At 36.4% G+C, this 19749-nt stretch overlaps 1 protein-coding gene across 4 annotated transcripts in view; it reads right to left on the reverse strand.

The window, feature by feature from the left end:
* Window positions 1-19749, reverse strand: part of TANK (TRAF family member associated NFKB activator) — a 94217-nt gene that overhangs the window by 53827 nt on the left and 20641 nt on the right. For all 4 annotated transcript variants that reach the window (XM_055307977.1, XM_055307979.1, XM_055307975.1 and 1 more), the window contains one exon: window positions 3689-3836. In XM_055307977.1, the coding sequence (XP_055163952.1) occupies window positions 3689-3787 (99 nt within the window). In that variant the 5' untranslated portion in view covers window positions 3788-3836. The remainder of the gene's footprint in view (window positions 1-3688; window positions 3837-19749) is intronic.

Consider the following 19749-nt stretch of genomic DNA (forward strand, 5'->3'; position numbering starts at 1 on the left):
AAAAAAAGCTTTTTACATTATAACTTTCTATTTTTTATTGAATTGGACATGTAACATTGTGTAAGTTCAACTTGTACAGTGTGCTTTGATACATTTATATATTGTAATATGATTGCCCTTGTAGCAATATTTATCACATTATATAATTATAATTCATTATTATTGTCCATATTCATTATACTGTGCATTAGATCTCTATGGCTTATTCACTACTCTCAATGAGTTTACAACCTTAAACAGCAATAATTCTTATCCCCAACTCCTAAGCCCTGGTAACCACCATTTTACTGTTTTTAATAGGTTTGACTTTAGATTTCACATATAAAAGATACATGAGAACTCTACCTTCCTGCCACCACCATTTCCTATCTGCAAACTTATCTTTGTGTATATCTATTTTTTTCTTGTTCCTTCCAGTTCTCAGAGGAATAGGTGTTTCTCCTCGTTTCATAGTCAATTCTTTAGCCTAGTTTTTTGAATCTCCAATGACCAACTGATTGGCCTTATTTCCTTCCTCGTATCGTTCAACTATTCTTGTTCAAATACACTTGAACTTGGAAATGATATTTTATTCAAGACTATAATAAAGGCTTCTAGATCCATACAGGCAACCGTCCATTGGACAATTTCACCTGCATGTCCCACAGGTAACTAAACCTGGTAATTAAAACCTAATTACATATCTTATTTTCCCCCATCTATAAATCTGCATCTTCTTCTCTACTGTTCCTTTCAGTCATCAGCACCACCATCAATCCAGTCTTCTATTCTAGATACCTCGGTATGATCCCAGAGTCTATGTTATCACACCCAGAGTGGCTTGTACTTATCCTAAATAAGTATCTTCCCTAATTCATCCCTAAATGCGTAAGTTCTCATGTTGACTGCTTGAAATGATTGTCATTTTTCTTTTTTTATACTGAAGTATAATTTATATTATACTGAACATGAGTCCACTTATACGCAAATTTTTTCCAATAAATACATTACTATACATAATTTTTCTTATAGTTTTCTTAATAAAATTTCTTCTCTAGCTTACTTTATAAGAATACAGTATATAATACATATGACATACAAAATATGTGTTACTTGCTTGTTATTTGTAAAGCTTCCAGTCAACAGTAGGCTATTAGTAGTTATATTTTTGGAAAATGAAAAGTTACATGCAAATCTCTCACTATGTGAAGGGTCAGCACCAGGTTATTAGCCCCTGCACTGTTCAAGGGTCAACTGTGTGTGTGTATATACATACATACATATATATATATACATACACATATATATAAGTAAAATATTTATTTATAATTATACTTTAATATAGATATATTAAAGTTCATAAAGTACACTTGATGATTACCACTTATTTTTATGTTCCTGGCTCTTAGAACATTGTTTATCATAACCATATGTGTTGAGCTGAATTCCACATTGCCCTCTATTCTATATCCCAACCTCAGAAAGACTTTTTTAAAGTATATGTATATCATCCTTCAGTAAATTCTGATTGACTAAGAATACAGTATGAACTACATAGTCATATTTCTCATGACAGGGCCCCAATCTACCTTCACAGCTTCTTTTCCTGTATTGCTCTGATTACTGTTCTTGCTGGAACCATAGAGTCATCTTATTGTATGTGGAATGTACCATATATTCCCTCACTCTTGTGTTCTCTTATATATACTGTTCCCCCTGCTAGCAGGATTCTTCTAAATTTAAGCATTGGGCTTGAGAGTGGGCTAACGACCTGATCCTCCAACACTGATTTAGGTGCTTCTTTTTTGTGCTTATTTGTTATCCTCCGCAGATCTCCCTGTAGTGCTTAGTACACTGTGGTAGTAACTATTGATCTTACTTTTTATCTTCTTATTGGAAAGTTCTGTAAGGGCATTAACTATGTTTTGTTTCAGCATTTTCAGAACCTCATCAAGAACCCAGTATACAGTAGACATACATTGATTTTTCTTAAATAATTCAGGATATTTTGAGTTTTATACAAAAGAATATATAATATACATGTTCTCTTTTATTCTTGAGTACTTGATAAATATTAAAAAAAAATACCCTTTATCCTTCTTTGCATAATTGCTGATGTGAGCAAGGGCTTCTTGCATGGCAGTTAAAAGGTTAAATCTCAAGTTTTTGGTTGCTTACCACTGGCCAGTGCAGGCAGATGAAGCAGAGAAATTTCAACTTCTGTCTCAACCTAAGAATATCTCAAAACTCCTCTTCTCTAATTCTGTTTCTGAATTTTTTTGTTTTTGTTTTTTAAAAAGTGATTATGTTGTATACCTGAACTGGAAAGGCAAATAAATCCAAATTCTAAACTTCAATAATTTTAGAAAACTCCCTGTCATCGTTATGCTCCTGATTCTCCTATGCATCCCTAAGGAAGACCTAGTTCATAAGTCCACCTATATAATTGGAAATATTCTTTTGTAATGATTTTTGAGAAATGCAGGGATGTACGTATAACATCCAGTTCTATAGATATGTCAAGTAGGATGAAGAGAACTGTGTAGTTCCTATATTTATGGAAGAAACTAAGAACTACATGGCTAGCATATTTCTTAGACTTCAGAATTTTAAAGCTAATAAAATTATTTTTCTTAAATTAGGTAACCAGTGTAAGATCTCCCACTTTCAACTGCCTATTCAAACTACTGCTAGGTTGGCTGGCATCTGGGAACTTGTGAAAACATTTCCTAAGTGATAAAGTTGACTGTTGTGCCAAATTAATTAGACTGTATCTTGAGATTTATGGTGAAGACCTACTTTCTAAGAGTCTGAAATTTTGGTTGACATAGGTTATCTATGTGACCAGCTGTTAATAAAAACCCTAAATTCTTGAGTCTCCAATGAAGTCCCCTTATATGTAGAAGGACTGCACATGCATTGATTGATTTTTTGAAGCTGAAGGCAGGGTGCACTCTGCATACCGCCCCCGCAGGAGGGAAAGAGTATAGGAGGCCTGTATGTGGATCCCTCTAGAGTCTGCCTAATGTTTTACATTAAATGATTTGGCTGTGTATCTTTATCATGTCACTGAAATAAATCTTAGCTGTGAGCATTACTGTATGCTAAGTCCTGTGAGTCCCTCTAGATAACATAGAGAACACAGACTATCACTACTAAATAGAGATATGAAACAAGCATATAGTCTATCATTATCATTTCACAAAAGTATGTGTTAGTAAAACTCTGCTCTATAATCCGACAGTATTAAAACATAGTATGAGAATAAAGGACAGAATTTTGAATTGGATAAATTTAGCATCATAAAAAGTTCATTACATTCTTATTTTTCTCATTTTGCTGCAGACCAGTGAAGACCTAATCATGGACCAACAGACATTTGCCTGGGAACTACTAAACTAAATTTATGCCTAGGAAATATACCTTTCTTCTAATATACCCTTTTTTGAAACCAAAAATTAAAAATTACTTATGGAAGATAATGCTCTTTATGAACTCATCACCTCAGGTCACAATGTTTTTTTTGTTTTGTTTAGTTTAAAAAAAAAAACAAATAATCTTAAATTCCATCTATTAATATAGATTTCTTGTGTTTTAGTTATACTTCTTCAAGAAAGCTTCTAATAACACAATATTTTTCAGTTGCAAAAGATTCTCAAATTTCCATTTACCAAGATAAATAACAACTTTCAAAACCAAAACCATATACCTTTTGCTGTAGTTCTTTCACTGCAGAATCTCTATCCATACATGCCTGTCGATATGCTTCATAAGCTTTATTGAGTTGCTCACCAATATTTTTATCCATTCCTCTCTGTTCTGTAGCATCACTATAAAGGATGGAGTAAATGACAGGTCTGGAAAATAATCAGAACAATTTAGGTAGCTATTAAATGATATAAAGCTCATTTCTAAAATGCATCTTAAAGACAGTTCCATACAGTTTATCATGAACATTATAGCATCAAGTACTGTAAAGGTTTAGAAAGGCATACAAGTCTCATTTAAAATCCTGATTAGAAATCTTAAGAAAACTTAACTTCTTCATTTTTAAATATTCTTTACTAATGTTCCAGAAGCAAGTGGGGTTCCGGTTCATAAAGATGCTACTTTGAAAACAGTAATCTAAAAATGCAACCTTAAAATGGAGAAATATAAAAGGCCACTTGTTATTAATACTTTATTATAGAAATGCACAAGCTTAGCAACGTGGGAAGGGATTTCTTTTTACTAAATGGACAGTTACTCCCACTTACAAGGTGAATTCTTGCTATACTGAAATTAGAGCAAAATTAAATAGATAATAAATGTTTGTGGATGGAGTTCACACTGTTGTTATCGCAGAGCAATTAAAATGTGTGAAAATGCTCTTATTTTAGCACAAAATCTAGGGAGAGTTGCTGTTGGATTCTACATTAAAAAAGAAAAAACATCCCTTCAGTCCTACCTACAATCCCTATTAGTTTTCCAACCTCCCTGCTGTTTCTGAACTACAGGTGATTTACTGAGTGGACATAATTTGGTTTTATCATCTCAATTTGCATAACATTTCTAACCACATTCCTTGCCTCTGGGCAGAGGGTCATGTAATGACTCTGATTTTTCTGATCCAGTTGTAAAAGCCAAACCACGGGACTTTTCTCTTAATCTCCAGAAAGCCACAGAATAAAATTCTTTATCAGTCATAAGGGGCTTGGGGGTGCCAAATTATTTCACTTCTTTATGACTGGAAACCCTTCATAATCTCAGTCTCTAATCTTTCATCTGTCATTTTGGGCACACAATGCTTTTTTAAAAATTTAAGTATTTTACATTAAAATATAATTCATGTAAAATTCACCATATTAAAGTGTACATTTCTGTGGCTTTTTGTCCAATCATCACCATGATCTAATTCCAGAACATTTTTATCACTACATAATGAAACTACTTTTTAGCAGTTAGGCCCAATTTCCCTCTCCCATCAATCACTAATCTAACTACAGATTTGCCTATTTTGGACATTTCATATAAATGGAACCATACAATATATGGCCTTTGTGTCTGACTTTTTTCACATAGCATAAAATTTCTGAGGTTTATCCACGTTGTAGCACATAACAGTACTTCACTGCTTTTTAAGTCTAAGTAATATTCCATTGTATGGATATGCCACATTTTGCTTATCTATTCCTCAGTTAATGGGCATTTGAATTCTTTTTTTTTTAAAGATTTATTTATTCATGAGAGACAGAGAGACAGAGACACAGGCAGAGGGAGAAGCAGGCTCCATGCGGGGAGCCTGATGTGGGACTTGATCCGAGGTCTCCAGAATCAGGCCCTGGACTGAAGGCGGCCAGGCTGCCCCTTGTTTAACCTTTTAAGGAATTGTCAAAGCTGCTTCCAAAGAATGTGTACTATTTTATATTTCCACTAGGAATGTGTAAGAGTCCCAATTTCTCTACATCTTCACTAACATTTATTGTCATTAAATTATATGCATCCTAGTGGGTGTGAAGCAGTACCTCATCACAGTTTTAATCTGTATTTCCCTAATGATGTTGAGCATTTTTCCAGTGCTATTGATCATTTGTATATCTTTCTTAGAGAAATGTCTATCTAGTCAAATCCTTTGTCCACTTTTCAACTGGGTTGTCTTCATATTGTTGAGTTGTAAGAGTTCTTTATATATTCTGGAAACTAGAGCTTTATCAGATATATGTAATTTGCAAACTTTTCTCTCATTCTATAGATTGTGTTTCCTTGATAGTGTCTTCTGATAAAGTTTTTAATTTTGATGTCTGATTTATCTATTTTTTTCTTTTGTTGCTTTTTTCAATGTCCTATCTAAAAACTTGCTGCCTAATACAAGGTCATGCAGACGTTCATCTAGGTTTCCTTTAAAGAATTTTATGCTTTTAGCTTTTACATTTGGATCTTTGATCCACACTCAGTTAATCTACATACAGTATAAGGGAGGGGTCCAAACTCTTTCTGTGGCATGCAGCTATCCTGCTGCCCTAGCAGTAAAGGCTATTCTTTTTCCACCGAATAGCCTTAGCACTCTTATCGAAATCAGCTGACCATAAATTACAATGCTCTTTAAATATCTACGTAATATTTCAATCCTATCAGCCAGTCTTTCATTTTAAGTACTAAATACATTTTCAGGCTTCTAAAAACAATTTCAAGGTTTTTATTATGGGGTTAGAGTGTTACAGCTTTCTGAAGAAATCAAAGAATGGTAATTTTTTTAGGCATTCCACTTAGAAGTTTGTTTCTACTGCTACCTTTGATAGATAAAAAAAAAAAAAAAAAAAAAGATGAAATACTGTTAGGATACCTAACATTGCCGGGTCTCTGATGTGCCATAGACGCTACAGAAAAATAAATAACTAGCATTAACTCAAAGTATCACTGTCCAGTGATTCATTTGGACACTACATCATTCAAAGGATTTAAGGCAGCACATAAAAATAAAAGTTAAGATTAAAAATAAGTATATAAATGGGGAAAGCAGCTGTTGGGACTATAATATAGTATAAAATACTAATGCAGAAATTAGAGGTTTAAGTAACTATGTGGCTCAGTTACCTATCATGTCTTAAAAAGCTGTATATCATGACAAACTTTTAATATAAAACACACCTATATTTTAAAATCTGAGACAAACAAGAACCTTGAATTGGAAACTCATCCAGTTTCTTATTTTGTTCTATCACTGAATGATCCTGACCTTGGTTCAGGGTTGGTAAATCTTTCTGAACCCATTTCTTTCTCTCCAATACAAAAAAGATGTTTGGACTTGATTTCGAAGAAACTTCTTTGTTCTACAGTTCTTGAGTCAGTGAATCTAAAAATGGATGCCTGTTCCATCAAGAAGGTGCATTCTTGTTTTTTAAAATGTAAATGTAGTACTAAAAATAGCGGCATCATATGCAAGTAAATCATGCGGAGGCTTCACTTCGGGTCCTTGAATTAGATCACACAAATGTCACTAAGAAGAGTTACTGAGTAAATTCCACATGGATGCATCCTATTTCCTGAAATAAGAATGTATGCTGGAGAGATACGACTGAGGTCAATACAACTAAATAAATGATACATTTAATTTCTATCTCACAACCAAAAAGAGAATTGGGTGTTAGATCAGTGACACTGACCAGAGAAAAAGGAAACAGTCGCTGGGATTCAACTAATTAAATTGGACAGATTTCAAATATTAACACCCTGAACTTTAAAGCCACTTGTTCCTCTCCTTTTTTTTAAAGCATTTGTTAAGTGTAAAATTAATTTCACAATTTAAGACGCAGTCACATTTCAATTACATTTTAGTATGCCTGCTGTAAAACCTGCCAGGCTCCAGGGAAATGGTTTTATTTATAGTAAACATGCTCAAACCCAAATCTCATTGCCCAAACCCAGGAGATCCAAACTAAAGCAACCTTTGCCTTGGAAGCACTCTTCTAGTTATGGTTTCACAATTTGTGTATTTTTAGGAAACCTTTCCATGGTAATTTCTTTATTTCTGGGTCTGATTTGCGGATTTCCTTCCACTTCATGAGGAAAAGATTAAGCCACTGATGCCCCAGAAGGTACCTAGGCAAGCAGAATGCAAAGCACCCCCACCCACCCAGGGCAATTCCCCTGAAGTCAGGATAGTCCCTACCCACCCACATCTGTCCCTGTGGCGGTAGTTCCTTTTTTCTCCCTGGGTGGTTCCTTTGAGAAGGAAAATGAAGGACAGCAAGTTCCTGTTCTGCCTCCCAGGTCCAGTGCATGCCCACCCAGTAGGAAGCACCAAGAAACTCCCTGGGCAGCAGGCTGCTTCCTCTTTCATTAATCCCTTCGTTCACTAATGAAACTGTTCTAGGGTAGGAGAGGCAGCCTACACAAAGGAGATAATTTTATCTTCCCTTGGTAAAGTTTCCCAGCTCCAACAAAGGTTTGCCAACTGCTAGGGCCAAACACTGCCAAGTAGGAACAAAGCCTGTACTGAGCACCAGTGACATAGTGAGAACAAAACAGACAAGAAACCTATCCTCATAAAGGCTCTGTTAGCTGTAACTTAAAGTGTATATATACATGTAACCCTGAGGTATCCAAAGGCTCTAGAAACGGGAGAGGAAAGTGGTCCCATCTTTTTTTGCGGCTTAGGAAAGGCTTTGAAAGGTTCGTAACACTTGCACTGGGCTTCGAATTATGGATAGGAGTGACTTCACCCATTCCTTTTATTTGATTATCAAATAGTCATCCTTTCTAGAATGGGTTCTCAAGGACTATAAAGATGTTTTTCATGTTAGATAATATCCATTATTCATTTTAAAAAAAGTGAGTTTAATAAGCATTTCTTTATGCATTGTTCAGCTTGATTTTTCTTCTTTTTAAGATTTGAGAGAGAGCATGCACATGTAGGGGGAAAGGGGGGGCAGAGAGAATCTCAAGCAGACTCCCTGAAGAGTGAGAAGCCCCACATGGGGCCTGATCTCAGGATCCTGAGATCATGACCTGAACAGTAATCAAGAGTCAGACACTTAACCAACTGAACGACCTCGGTGTCCCTTGATTTCTCGGATCATACAATCTGCAAATCTGAGACAATTCTCCAGTATAACAATGATGGTTACTAATAGAAATGATTGATTAGGCTAGTGCTCTTCCCATAATGCTTGAAAAGAAGTAGCAATGGGAATGAAATAAAGGAGAAGTCTGAATTTATCCTTTTTTAAAAGATGGATGGACCTCAATTTTCCTTTATTTTAAAATGAAGTGGCTAAATGATATAATCTCCTTCAACTTTATGATTATATAGCATTTGTAAAGAAATAGAGAGTATAGAAACTATTGCTTGGCAAATATGGTGATATACTTTTCCTCATATGATACCATAGATTTAAAAGAAGTAGTCATTTTGTTTTATATTATACTAGGCCTTGGTTACAAACCAGCTGATATGGCACTTAATTTCAAGATGGTGCAAAGCACAGAGTAAAGGGTCCTGGAATTAAAGAGAGGGTATGAAAATATGTTACATAAAAATACGTGAAATAACACTGTGAGGACGATAATTTAATAATATTTCTGTATGTCCTCCTAACACTTCACTAGATAGAAAAAAGGCTTTGGATTTAGATATCAGATCTGCAATTTTCTAGCCATTTGCTTAGCTTCTCTGAATATTAGTTTTCTTATGATATATAGTTTGCAGTGTTATGAAGATTAAATGAAACCATGTATGAAGTTTATATGCTATCTGTTCCTCAATATCTATTCTCTAGTATTCCTGACTTTTAACTGGTATGGTCACATGACTATGTTCTGTTCCTTCTTTTCTTTCTCTTTCTCGCGCTCTTTCTTTTTCTCTTTCTCTCTCTCTAGCAAGTAAGTGAAACTTTGAAGAGGAGCTCTTCATTTTTTTCCCTTCCCCAGCTGGATGTGATGTTGTGGTGAGTCACCTAGAACACTATGGTGAGGACAACACTTCAGGGATGCAGGAACAAGAATGAAGGCGTCTAGCTCCTTGACACTGGGGGGTGCCAGGTCAGCCCTGGACATTTACTTTAAATTGTAATATGTGAAAGAAATAAATTTCTGTCTTATTTAAGCCACTCTCTTAAGAGACAGGCTGAGTTGTTTACTAACTTGTACAAAAGTCAACACTGTTTCAGTGCTGAATGCATGGTATGTGCTCCTTTTTTCCATGGGAAAGAGACAAAGTCATAGTCTTTGCCTTTTCTCTAATTAGAGCCTATAATTTAGTAAGGCAGACAAGCATGAAAATGATTAATTATACTAGCAGGCCAATTATAAATGTATAAAAGTATAATCATATTTTGATAAGGGTCTGGGAAGCACAGGGGGAAGCATTTGTAGGAATTTGCCCAAACTGAAGATTTACTGCATGTAAGTTTTACCTCAAAAGAAAAAAGAACTGTTAAGTAAAAGGTATAAACAGGATAACAGCTCAAAAGGAAGAACAATTTAGATGAGAGGGATTGTGAAAGGTTTCACAGAAGGTCTGACACTTAAACTAGGCATATAAAAATATAAGGATTTCAATAGAGAATGAGAGGGAGAAAAGAATATTTATTCCCTCTGAAAGAGCCGAGGCATTGAGAAGTCACCTAGTATTGTGCATTTAGGGACTGGAAGTATTCTTTATTTATGGAAGTCTAAGATGTGTACAGAGAGGATAGATAGATGAGGGTGTTAAGACAGAACAGTCAGGGCCACCATGTATGATTGTGCTACACTACGAAAAGCCTAGTAGGGTACCATTCATGCAGACCGTAATTGAAATCGAACCCCCCCCCCGCCCCAGACTTACAGAGTGTACCAAGTGCATAAACTATATGCAGCAGACCCTGAATGCTACTCTAATAAATTTAGACTTTAGACATTAAGAAGTAATGGAGGATTTCTGGGGTGCCTGGGTGGCTCAGCTGGTTAAACATCTGACTCTTGACTTTGGCTCAGGTCATGATCTCAGGGTTCTGGGATTGAGCCCTACATAGGGCTCTGTACTCAGCAGAGAGTCTGCTTCAGGATTCTCCCTCTCCATTTGCCCCTCTCTTCTCTCATGCACACATACTTTTTGTCTCTAAAACAAATAAATAAATAAATAATAAATAAATAAATAAATAAATAAATAAATCTATCTTTTAGAAAAAAAGTAGTATTGAAGGCTTTTCAAGCAGGAGATAAACCTATTTTAGAAAGGCAAACTGGATACCCATTTTGGAATACAAACTAATGAGGGAGACAAAGTGAGGGTATCTACTGGAAACTACTGCTGGGACTCCTGGGTGGCTCAGTGGTTGGGCGTCTGCCTTTGGCTCAGGTCATAATCCTGGGGTCCTGCTTCTAACCTTCGCCTATATCTCTGCCTCTCTCTGTGTCTCTCATGAATAAATAAATAAAATTTAAAAAAAAAAGGAAACTATTGTATTCTGGGTAAAAGATGAGCTTGAACAAGGGCAGAGAAAGTGAAAGATGAATAGATTCAAGAGATATTTCAAAGTCAGAATCAACAGGATTTGTTGGCCGAGTGGATCTAGACAGGAAGGCAGCATTTAGGTACCAGTAATTCTGAATCAGCTGGCCTGGGATGGGGTCCTGGAACCTGTACTTTATTTTGTTTTGTTTTTTTTTTATTTTTATTTTATTTTTTAAAGATTTTATTTATTTATTCATGAGAGACACAGAGAGAGGCAGAGACACAGGCAGAGGGAGAACAGGCTCTGTGCAAGATGCCCGATACGGGATTGGATACTGGATTCCAGGATCACTCCCTGAGCCAAAGGCAGACGTTCAACTGCTGAGCCACCCAGGCGTCTGTGGAATCTGTATTTTAATAAGCAAAATAACCCAGATGACTTTGTTGAAGATGGTTCACCAGCCATATTTTTCAAAATACTCGGCAGACAGTGAGGGTAGCCAATAGAAAAACAGGAAGAAAAATGGGGAAGAATGATATTGAATACAATTCTGGATAGAACTACAGAAGACACATAATTAACAACAGGCAGGAAAAATGTACTAATTGATCGATAATGAAATCTACAGGATCAAATGATTATTAAGTATGGCTTCTCTCCTGGTTATATTCTTAAGGTCCTGTTTTGAATATCCTCTGATACTGGTAAGTCCCCGGACAGTCAACCAAGCCCAAATCTATTTTTTTACTAAAAACAAACAAACCAACCACACATTTTTGCAAAAAAAATAGTGGAGAAAGAAGCAATACTCATTATTGCATCACTTCTGTCACAAGATGTACCCTCTTTTCCTCCCAAATATACGGCAAAAAAGAGGATAGGGTCACTTATTATATGGACAATGTCAGAAGGTAAATAATAAACTAGGGAATGCATAAAACAGCGAGGCATTTTAGCAGAAGTCTGTTACCTTAGGCAAAGAGATTATTAGGCAAAAGGCAGGAATGTTATCTAATGCTCTGTTCTGTTAATCCTTACATGCTGTTAAATAACAGGAAAAATAACTCTCTGGTAGAGTGTCTGAATGTGTGATCTTTTTGAAATCTCCTTCCTTCTACTCTGCCAAATTTATGACAAGAAAGTAGCATTACTAATGATCTTTCACAAGAGTAGGATAGTTTATACCTGTCTTCCGGTCTTAAACAGAAGAGCCTGAAAAAAAATATTTTCAGTAATCTTAAAAAAGTCCCTCCCAATCAGAACACAATAATGTACCAGATGTCACAGTCTGCACAACATTCATAAAAGGCAAAGTTGTTTTTGAAGTAGTTAAAATTTCATGAGTTGGGACACCTGGGTGGCTCAGTTAGCTAAACGTCTGTCTTTGGTTCAGGTCATGATCCTGGGATCCTAGAATTGAGCCCTGCATCAGGCTCCCTGCTCAGTAGGGAGCCTGCTTCTCCCTTTCCCTCTGCCCCTCCACCCTGCTTGTGTGTGCACGTGCATGCACCGGGTCTCTTGTGTTCTGGGTCTCTCTCAAATAAATAATCTTCAAAAAAATAAATAAAATCTCGTGAGTTAACAGATTAGGGACCCCTCCAGCAATTCTTGAGTCATATACTGTATCAGAACAAAAAAACCTACTATGAAGGGAAAGAGCTCTTCTATGAAGATATAAAACTTCAGGCAACAGAGAGGGGACCTTTTCACCAAATGGCCAATTTTCTCTTAAATCATAGTTTAAATTGCTGAACAATCATTTAGTCTCAAGAATATTACCAATGATAAATGGGAACAGGCAAAGGCTTACATAATTATAAAGCTGCACTCTGTGCTTTTAACCACTGACACAGGACTCCCCAGCTCTTCATACCCCTGCTTTTAATTTCCCGGAGGACATTTCGAGGCTGTTGGGCAAATGTTTGCAAGTCACAACTTGTTTTATTAGAAGTAATTGTGAGAACTCCAATGAGAAAATAAATAAGGTTTCAGAGATTTCCAGATCTCTATTTCCAGTCATTCCCAAGATGTTTAGGGTGTGACTTTAAATGTTTAGTATGATAAAAGTATAAAGCCAGTGTATAATACCCTACAACACACTTATTCTAGCTGTTGAATACCCCTGAAGACAGGACCCCCAAATCCCTGGGTATGCTGACAAACCAACCTCTCAAACCTTCATCTATGCCCAAATTGCCCAGTTTCCACTCTTTCAAAGCCAGTTTTTCTCAAATGTGAATATTCAGACCTAGTAAATCTTAACATTTGCTGTGCTATCCTCCTGTGGGGAAGCAAGAGCTTATTAAAATTTTTTATTTTTTTCTCTTTTACTTCTTTTTGTATCTGGAATAAAGAAAAAGATGCTGTAAAATAAAGATCCCAAACTTAATTTTTAACCAAGACCACATCTTGTGTAAAATATATTAACTTATTAAGACAATGTGAACATCACAAATCAAAATAAAAAGGCTTAGTCAACAAAGATAAAATCAGATTTGGGAGTACAGAATACATCCTTGTTGATAGGGGAGAGTGAACAAGTCATTTAACCTTTCTGTGGACCTCAATTTCCTCATCTGCCCCAGTTTAGGATGTTTAATATGTAGAATATACCATACAACATGATACTATAGAATCACCCAGGGTGGTTTTAAAAAACAGACTGGTAAACTCTGTCTAAGACTTCTTGGATAATTTTGGGGGGAGGGTAAAGGGTAAAAGAGGGAAGAGCAGATGTGAGACAAATTTAGTCACTGCCACAGGGGGTCAAGTCACATCTGGGAAAGCACTGTTCTCTGTGTAACACTACGCAAATAAGTGCCAAGGCAAAGAAATGTTGATAGATAGTTGAGAAAGGGCACAGAACTCAATCCACGGAGGTATTTCCTCACGGGAAACATCAGGGATGGGGGAGGGACCGATACCTACTGAGGTAATATTACTTGTCAGGTGCTTTATATAAATTACCACATTTTAATTTTTCTTCTGCAGGAGCATAGATTACCTTTCCTTTCTACATAAAGAAAACAAGCTTTAAAAAATTATATAAGTGGACTAAAGTGAAAGAATTAGACAATGGAAGACCTTGATAAATCCAGGTCTTTCTGATATAAAAGTCCAATCTCTGGCTCTTTTCACTCTTAGTTTTTATTTTATTTTTAACCAAAGCTATACATATCTATATCTTAAGGGGTCAAGAAGTTTCACAAGGCTTAGGAAAAACTGTAAATCCCTTGCTCTCCTCTTTCCCCTCATTTCCTGCTTCACCTTGGCAAAAATTTTCAGCTCTTTTGGTTCTTGCTGGTATTTACCTCGGTATTTCTCAATAACATGCTAATATTGCCATTATTGATTTTTCAGTTTTACTGGTCTTTCCACTATGCAAAGTAAGGATTCAGCTCACAGCTTTGCTATGTTCTCTTCTAGCTTCCATTTGTTTTTGTTGAAGTCCAGGGCCGTTTTGATTCCTGACCTTGAACTCACCTGGAAGTTCATTATTCACTTCTTGGAAATATTCTTCAATTACTTTTTTGGGCAGTTTCATTACTTCTGTATTCTTTGTGAGACTCCTCTATCTGGATGTTGAATCTTCTTCTTTTTTTCTTTTAAAGATTTTATTTATTTATTCATGAGAGGCACAGAGAGAGAGGCAGAGGGAGAAGCAGGCTCCACACAGGGAGCCCGACATGGGACCAATCCCAGGTCCCCAGGATCACACCCCAGGCCGAAAGCGGTGCTAAACCGCTGAGCCACTGGGGCTGCCCTGGATGTTGAATCTTCTGAAGTGGTACTCTAATTCCTCCCACCCACCTTCTTCTTAAATGAATTTTTTTCTGATTTCATAGACAAAATATCTTAAGCCTGCTGTCTGGTGATCATTATTATTCTGTCAAGTGATAGTCAACCAATCCTAAATAAATAAAATGATCATCAAAGTAAGTAGTGGTGCTTCCAGAGCTCTATGGAGCCTGGGGGTGTCCCACTAGCAACTGACCAGCTCAAACAGAACAAACCAACTTTGATTAGTTATATACTTTGGGATTTCAAGTTTGAAGAGAATCACAGACTTAAAGATATCAGATTCCTGCCACCTCCACCCACAATGATTTATAATGCTTTCGTAAGGTCTATTTTTTGTGGGGTAGTAGAGACAGGATGGGTGACTTGAGAGGTGGGAAAGGCCCCTCTGTTGGGTTTCCCCCACTGCTGAGACTATTCCGTGTCCAGCTAAGAGTTCTGCCTGCTTACACTTGTGGTAAGAGGCCACTTCAAATCTAAAGAAGTCTCAGGATTGGGGGGGGGGGGGAATCACCTGGAACTACCTTCCTAGAAAAGTCACCAGTTTTCCCAACCCCTTGGGGTATGAATACTAATAGGCATTCACATTCTATTGCAGAAAAGTTGCTGCCTTAGCAAAAGTAGTGGCAAATAAGTTAGTGGAAGATACTCCCTTTTTTGTATTTTAGTTCGGCATTCAACTCTTCACCCACGAAAATCATCAGAAGCAAAAAGAACAAGCCAATAACATAGTAAATAAACTTAAATAAATGGACATCCTCTGTCTCAGGGTAAATTTTTAAACAACTCAAAAGTATGTGTGTTTTTCCTACTTGAAGAAAGGAAATGGAAAAGAACTGTCCCTCCTATAATTTAGTTCTAATCATTCCCCACTTTTAAGATAGTCCATAATGCAAGCAACCAATCCCCAAAATGACAGTTTGCATTTCTGGTCTCACTTTCCCATATACCCACAGAATGCTGCCCTACAACTGTTACTGTGTTGCAGTCAGGAAGCTGAAATAATAGAAACTTAAATACCACTGATCCAGCAGTGTCAGAATTTAGATTTTTAATTTTTTTTCCAAAAGCTGGTGGTTGGCTAAATGTATCAGGATAAACAAGGCAAGACAACCTTCCGATGATCAACCCAAAAGCTCCCCAGACCAGATTCTCCATTTTGCTGATGTCAGAACTTGGTGAAACTTTTTGTGCTATCTCCTAAGAGTTAAAAGATTTCACAAAGACCACACCCATGTGGTCTCAGCTTTGCCTTACTTCCCTTTTTTTTTTCTGTCCAGTACTTCTTTCTCTCAGACTGTTTATCAAATTCTATGAGTTGAGTACACAATCAAACAGTATAGCACCAAAAGAGAAACTGGGCAAAGCACATGATGTTCTACTCCAAGGTAAACAGAAATATGGCACTGCTCAGTTAGCTTGCTCATCTTCCTAACCAGCATCCTCTCCTGAGTAAGGGTCATGTTAAAATCTGGAGATGGGGGGACGCCTGGGTGGCTCAACGGTTGAGCCTCTGCCTTCGGGCTTGGGGCATCCCACATCTGGCTCCCCAGAAGGAGCCTGCTTCTCCCTCTTGGTCTCTCATGAATAATAAATAAAATCTTAAAAAAAAAAAAAAAACTGGAGATGGGGGTGCGATTGGATTTATGCAGTTTAAAATGGTACTTTAACATTAAAAATCTGTTTTCATAAATCATATAAAGTAGTGCTCTACAGAATATTCTTGGATGGGGGAACTACAAGAAAACACTTATATTCAGTATGAGGAGGTGTAAGAAGACTATGGGAAGGAGGAACAAATATTAAATCTCCTAGGATGTGCGAGATTTTAACATTTATGAAAAAGGAGATAAGGATCTTTATTTTTTTTAAGATTTATTTATTTATTTGAGAGACAGAGCATGGAGCAGTGAGGGGCAGAGGGAGAAGCAGGCTCCCCACTGAGCAGGGAGCCGGATCCCAGGACTCTGGGATCATGACTTGAGCCAAAGGCAGATGCTTAGCCAACTGAGCCACTAGGTGCCCCACATAAAGATTTTAAAAAGCCAAGAACAAACCATCAATATCAAAGCAAAGGCATTTCTAGTTTAAAGAGAATACATGAAATCATGAAATTATAGTAAATGCCACATAACAAATGGCTATGAATACTATAAGCATTTAAATATGCCATAAGAACAGCTGATTTTACTCAAGCAACTTGAAATAATAACATATTCTTGAAGAGACCTAAGTCCCTGATTTCTGTCCTGGCAAGTCACTCTAGCAAAATTACCTGGTTGTGTTTATTCTGCTGCTCCCAAGAACAATTCTCTAAACCTCACTCTGAAAATATTTCAAAGATTTTTAAAACTTAAGTAACCATCAAAATGGAACTCATGCGGGATCCCTGGGTGGCTCAGCAGTTTGGTGCCTGCCTTTGGCCCAGGGTGTGAATCCTGGGGTCCCGGGATCGAGTCCTGCATTGGGCTCCTGGCATAGAGCCTGCTTCTCCCTCTGCCTGTGACTCAGCCTGTCTCTCTCTCTATCATCAATCAATCAATCAATCAATATAAAAAAAAAAGGGAACTCATGTTATTTTTCTTCGCTCAATTCCCAATACTTCCTTACTGAAATGACTTGAAAGACCCGTTTTTTCACAACCTATTTTTAATAGACATTTTTTCTTTTTTCAAAGCAAAAGTACTGGTAGTAAGTGAAAGCTAATGCAGATCATTGGTGCTCAGTTTACTCTCATAATTTAATATTGATAATTACTATCATAGGGAGTATATCTCTGGGTAAAAGGAAGAAAATCCAAGTTACCATACAGGACATTTCCCCTATGAGATAAACGGTTATCGTTATTTACTTTCCAGACTCTTATCCTGGAAACAAAGAAAAGAAAGAGAGAAAGAGAGAAAGAAAGAGAGAGAGAGAGAGAGAGAGAGAGAGAGAGAAAGAAAAAAAAAGGAAAGGAAAGGAAAGGAAAGGAAAGGAAAGGAAAGGAAAGAAAAGAAAAAAGAAAAGAAAGAAAAGAAGGAAGGAAGGAAGGAATCCCTAAGGAATTGGTTGCACAACAATGTAAATACATTCAACACTACAAAACTGTACACTTCAAAATGGTTACGATGGTATTTCGCACTTTATGTCTTACCATAATTTTAAGATGTTTTTATAGAATAGGGATCAAAAAACTATAATATATGTACTACATATGTCCAAAGGCTTGTTTTCAGTTACGAAGGACCTGGTACCACTGCCTTTTCTGTTCTTCCTCAACTATTCTAAAGAGTGTCAAATATTGCATCTAGTTCAAAAGACTCTAAACTAATTAGCCAGCCAGCCACAAGGCAGTTCATTTAATATTCTCTGCTATCCTTTTTTGAAGATGACTTAGAATCTTGGTCCCAGACTATAAAGAGATTTTTGTTACCTATTCTATTAACTTTGCCCATGACTGAAAACCACAGTAGCAAGGAGATGGGGGGAAGGCGAATGGCAGCCACAACATAAATCCTACAGGAATTAGACACAAAACTTGGCCTGACCTAATGAAACACAAAGTAGGTTAAATTAAACAGTAATACACATGCTTAAAAAGTGTAAGGAAATAAAAAACCAAACAGTAGTAACAGCTTATCAGTTAACACATCATGTCAGAATAGTTAGAATAGTGAAGTTTTACATCAAAAGCTATTTTTATTTACCATTTACTTTTGGATAGTGAGCATGGCTTTTAAAAACATGCAATGTCTTTTGTTGTTATAGAGCACACTCCTACTGTATGTCAATAATTATTTTTTTTAGATTGATACTTGATTAAAATACTCAAATATGCAGGCATTCACATAATGCCTGCATCTCTCTAAATAAGACGAGTGTTTTCAAGTCCTCGAAAGTTCACAGGTGTATACTGCTAAGTTATATTACCTGCTTATGGTCATATTCTTGAAAGTGATCAAAAGTGTCTGAAATAATCATTTATAAAAGGTAATAACTCTACCAAAGAGTACACATTATCCAATATTAACTATTAGCAAATTATAGGTTAGTAAAAAGGTGGTCTTTGGCTAAGTGGCTTGTATTTATTAAAAGCTAGCCCTGTTCTATGTGTGTGCACATGTCACACACATATCTACTGTGCTAATAATTTTCACTTCATATTAAATAAGTACAGGCATGCTAAGCTTATGTATTTTTTTCACCTACTCATTTTGAAACCCTCCAAATGGGATTTGGCTACAGTTGAATGTTAGCTTGGTTATTACCTCTAAAGAAAAAACTTTTCCAACAAAATTGGGAAGTTAATGACAACAAAGTGAAATTAATGCTTTCTCAGTTGAGTGTCATTCCTGGTTTCCTTCATGGCAGAGAACTTGTCCACACTGATGCAACACTCTTTACTTTACAGTATAACTGGAGTAGAGGAAAAGAAAGAACAGCAATACATTTTACTATCGGCTTCAGCCTACCTATAGTATCTTCTCTGACCACGGAAAAATAGTGGGAGGAAGAGAAAGGAAGAAAGAAATGACCAGGATCAACATAGAAGCTCTTCTTTGTTTTCAATATAAATTTAAACTCTTTCATTTATTTGGATTTACTCAGAGGAGTTTTTGTTTGCTTGCTTTTTATAAGTTCTGAGGCCTTTTGTTGAATACTGTTGCTATTTTCAGGAGAACAGGGTTTCATGAGTGAATTCTTTCAAACCTTTAAAGAATAGGGAGCGCTTATGCTGTTTAACTACTTCAGTGCAGAGAATAAAAGAATTCTCAGTTCCTTTTAGGCAATCATCATACCTCTAACATCAAACTCTGGCAAAGATAACAGAAAAAGATGACTACAGATGATATCCAATTACTGATTTTAAGTAAAAATGTTACCAAAAAGAAACCTACATGCTTAAATATTACACCATGACCAAATGTAAGGTTGGTTCACAAACTGGAATTCAACTAAAATAACCCATCAACCTAACAGGTCAAAGAAAAGCACACACACAATAGGTCATGACAGATGCCAAAAGCCATATGATAAAATTCAACGTCCATTCCTAATAAAAATGTTTAGTTAA

The sequence above is a fragment of the Nyctereutes procyonoides genome, unplaced genomic scaffold, assembly GCF_905146905.1.
Source record: "Nyctereutes procyonoides isolate TBG_1078 unplaced genomic scaffold, NYPRO_anot_genome, whole genome shotgun sequence".
NCBI lineage: Eukaryota > Metazoa > Chordata > Mammalia > Carnivora > Canidae > Nyctereutes > Nyctereutes procyonoides.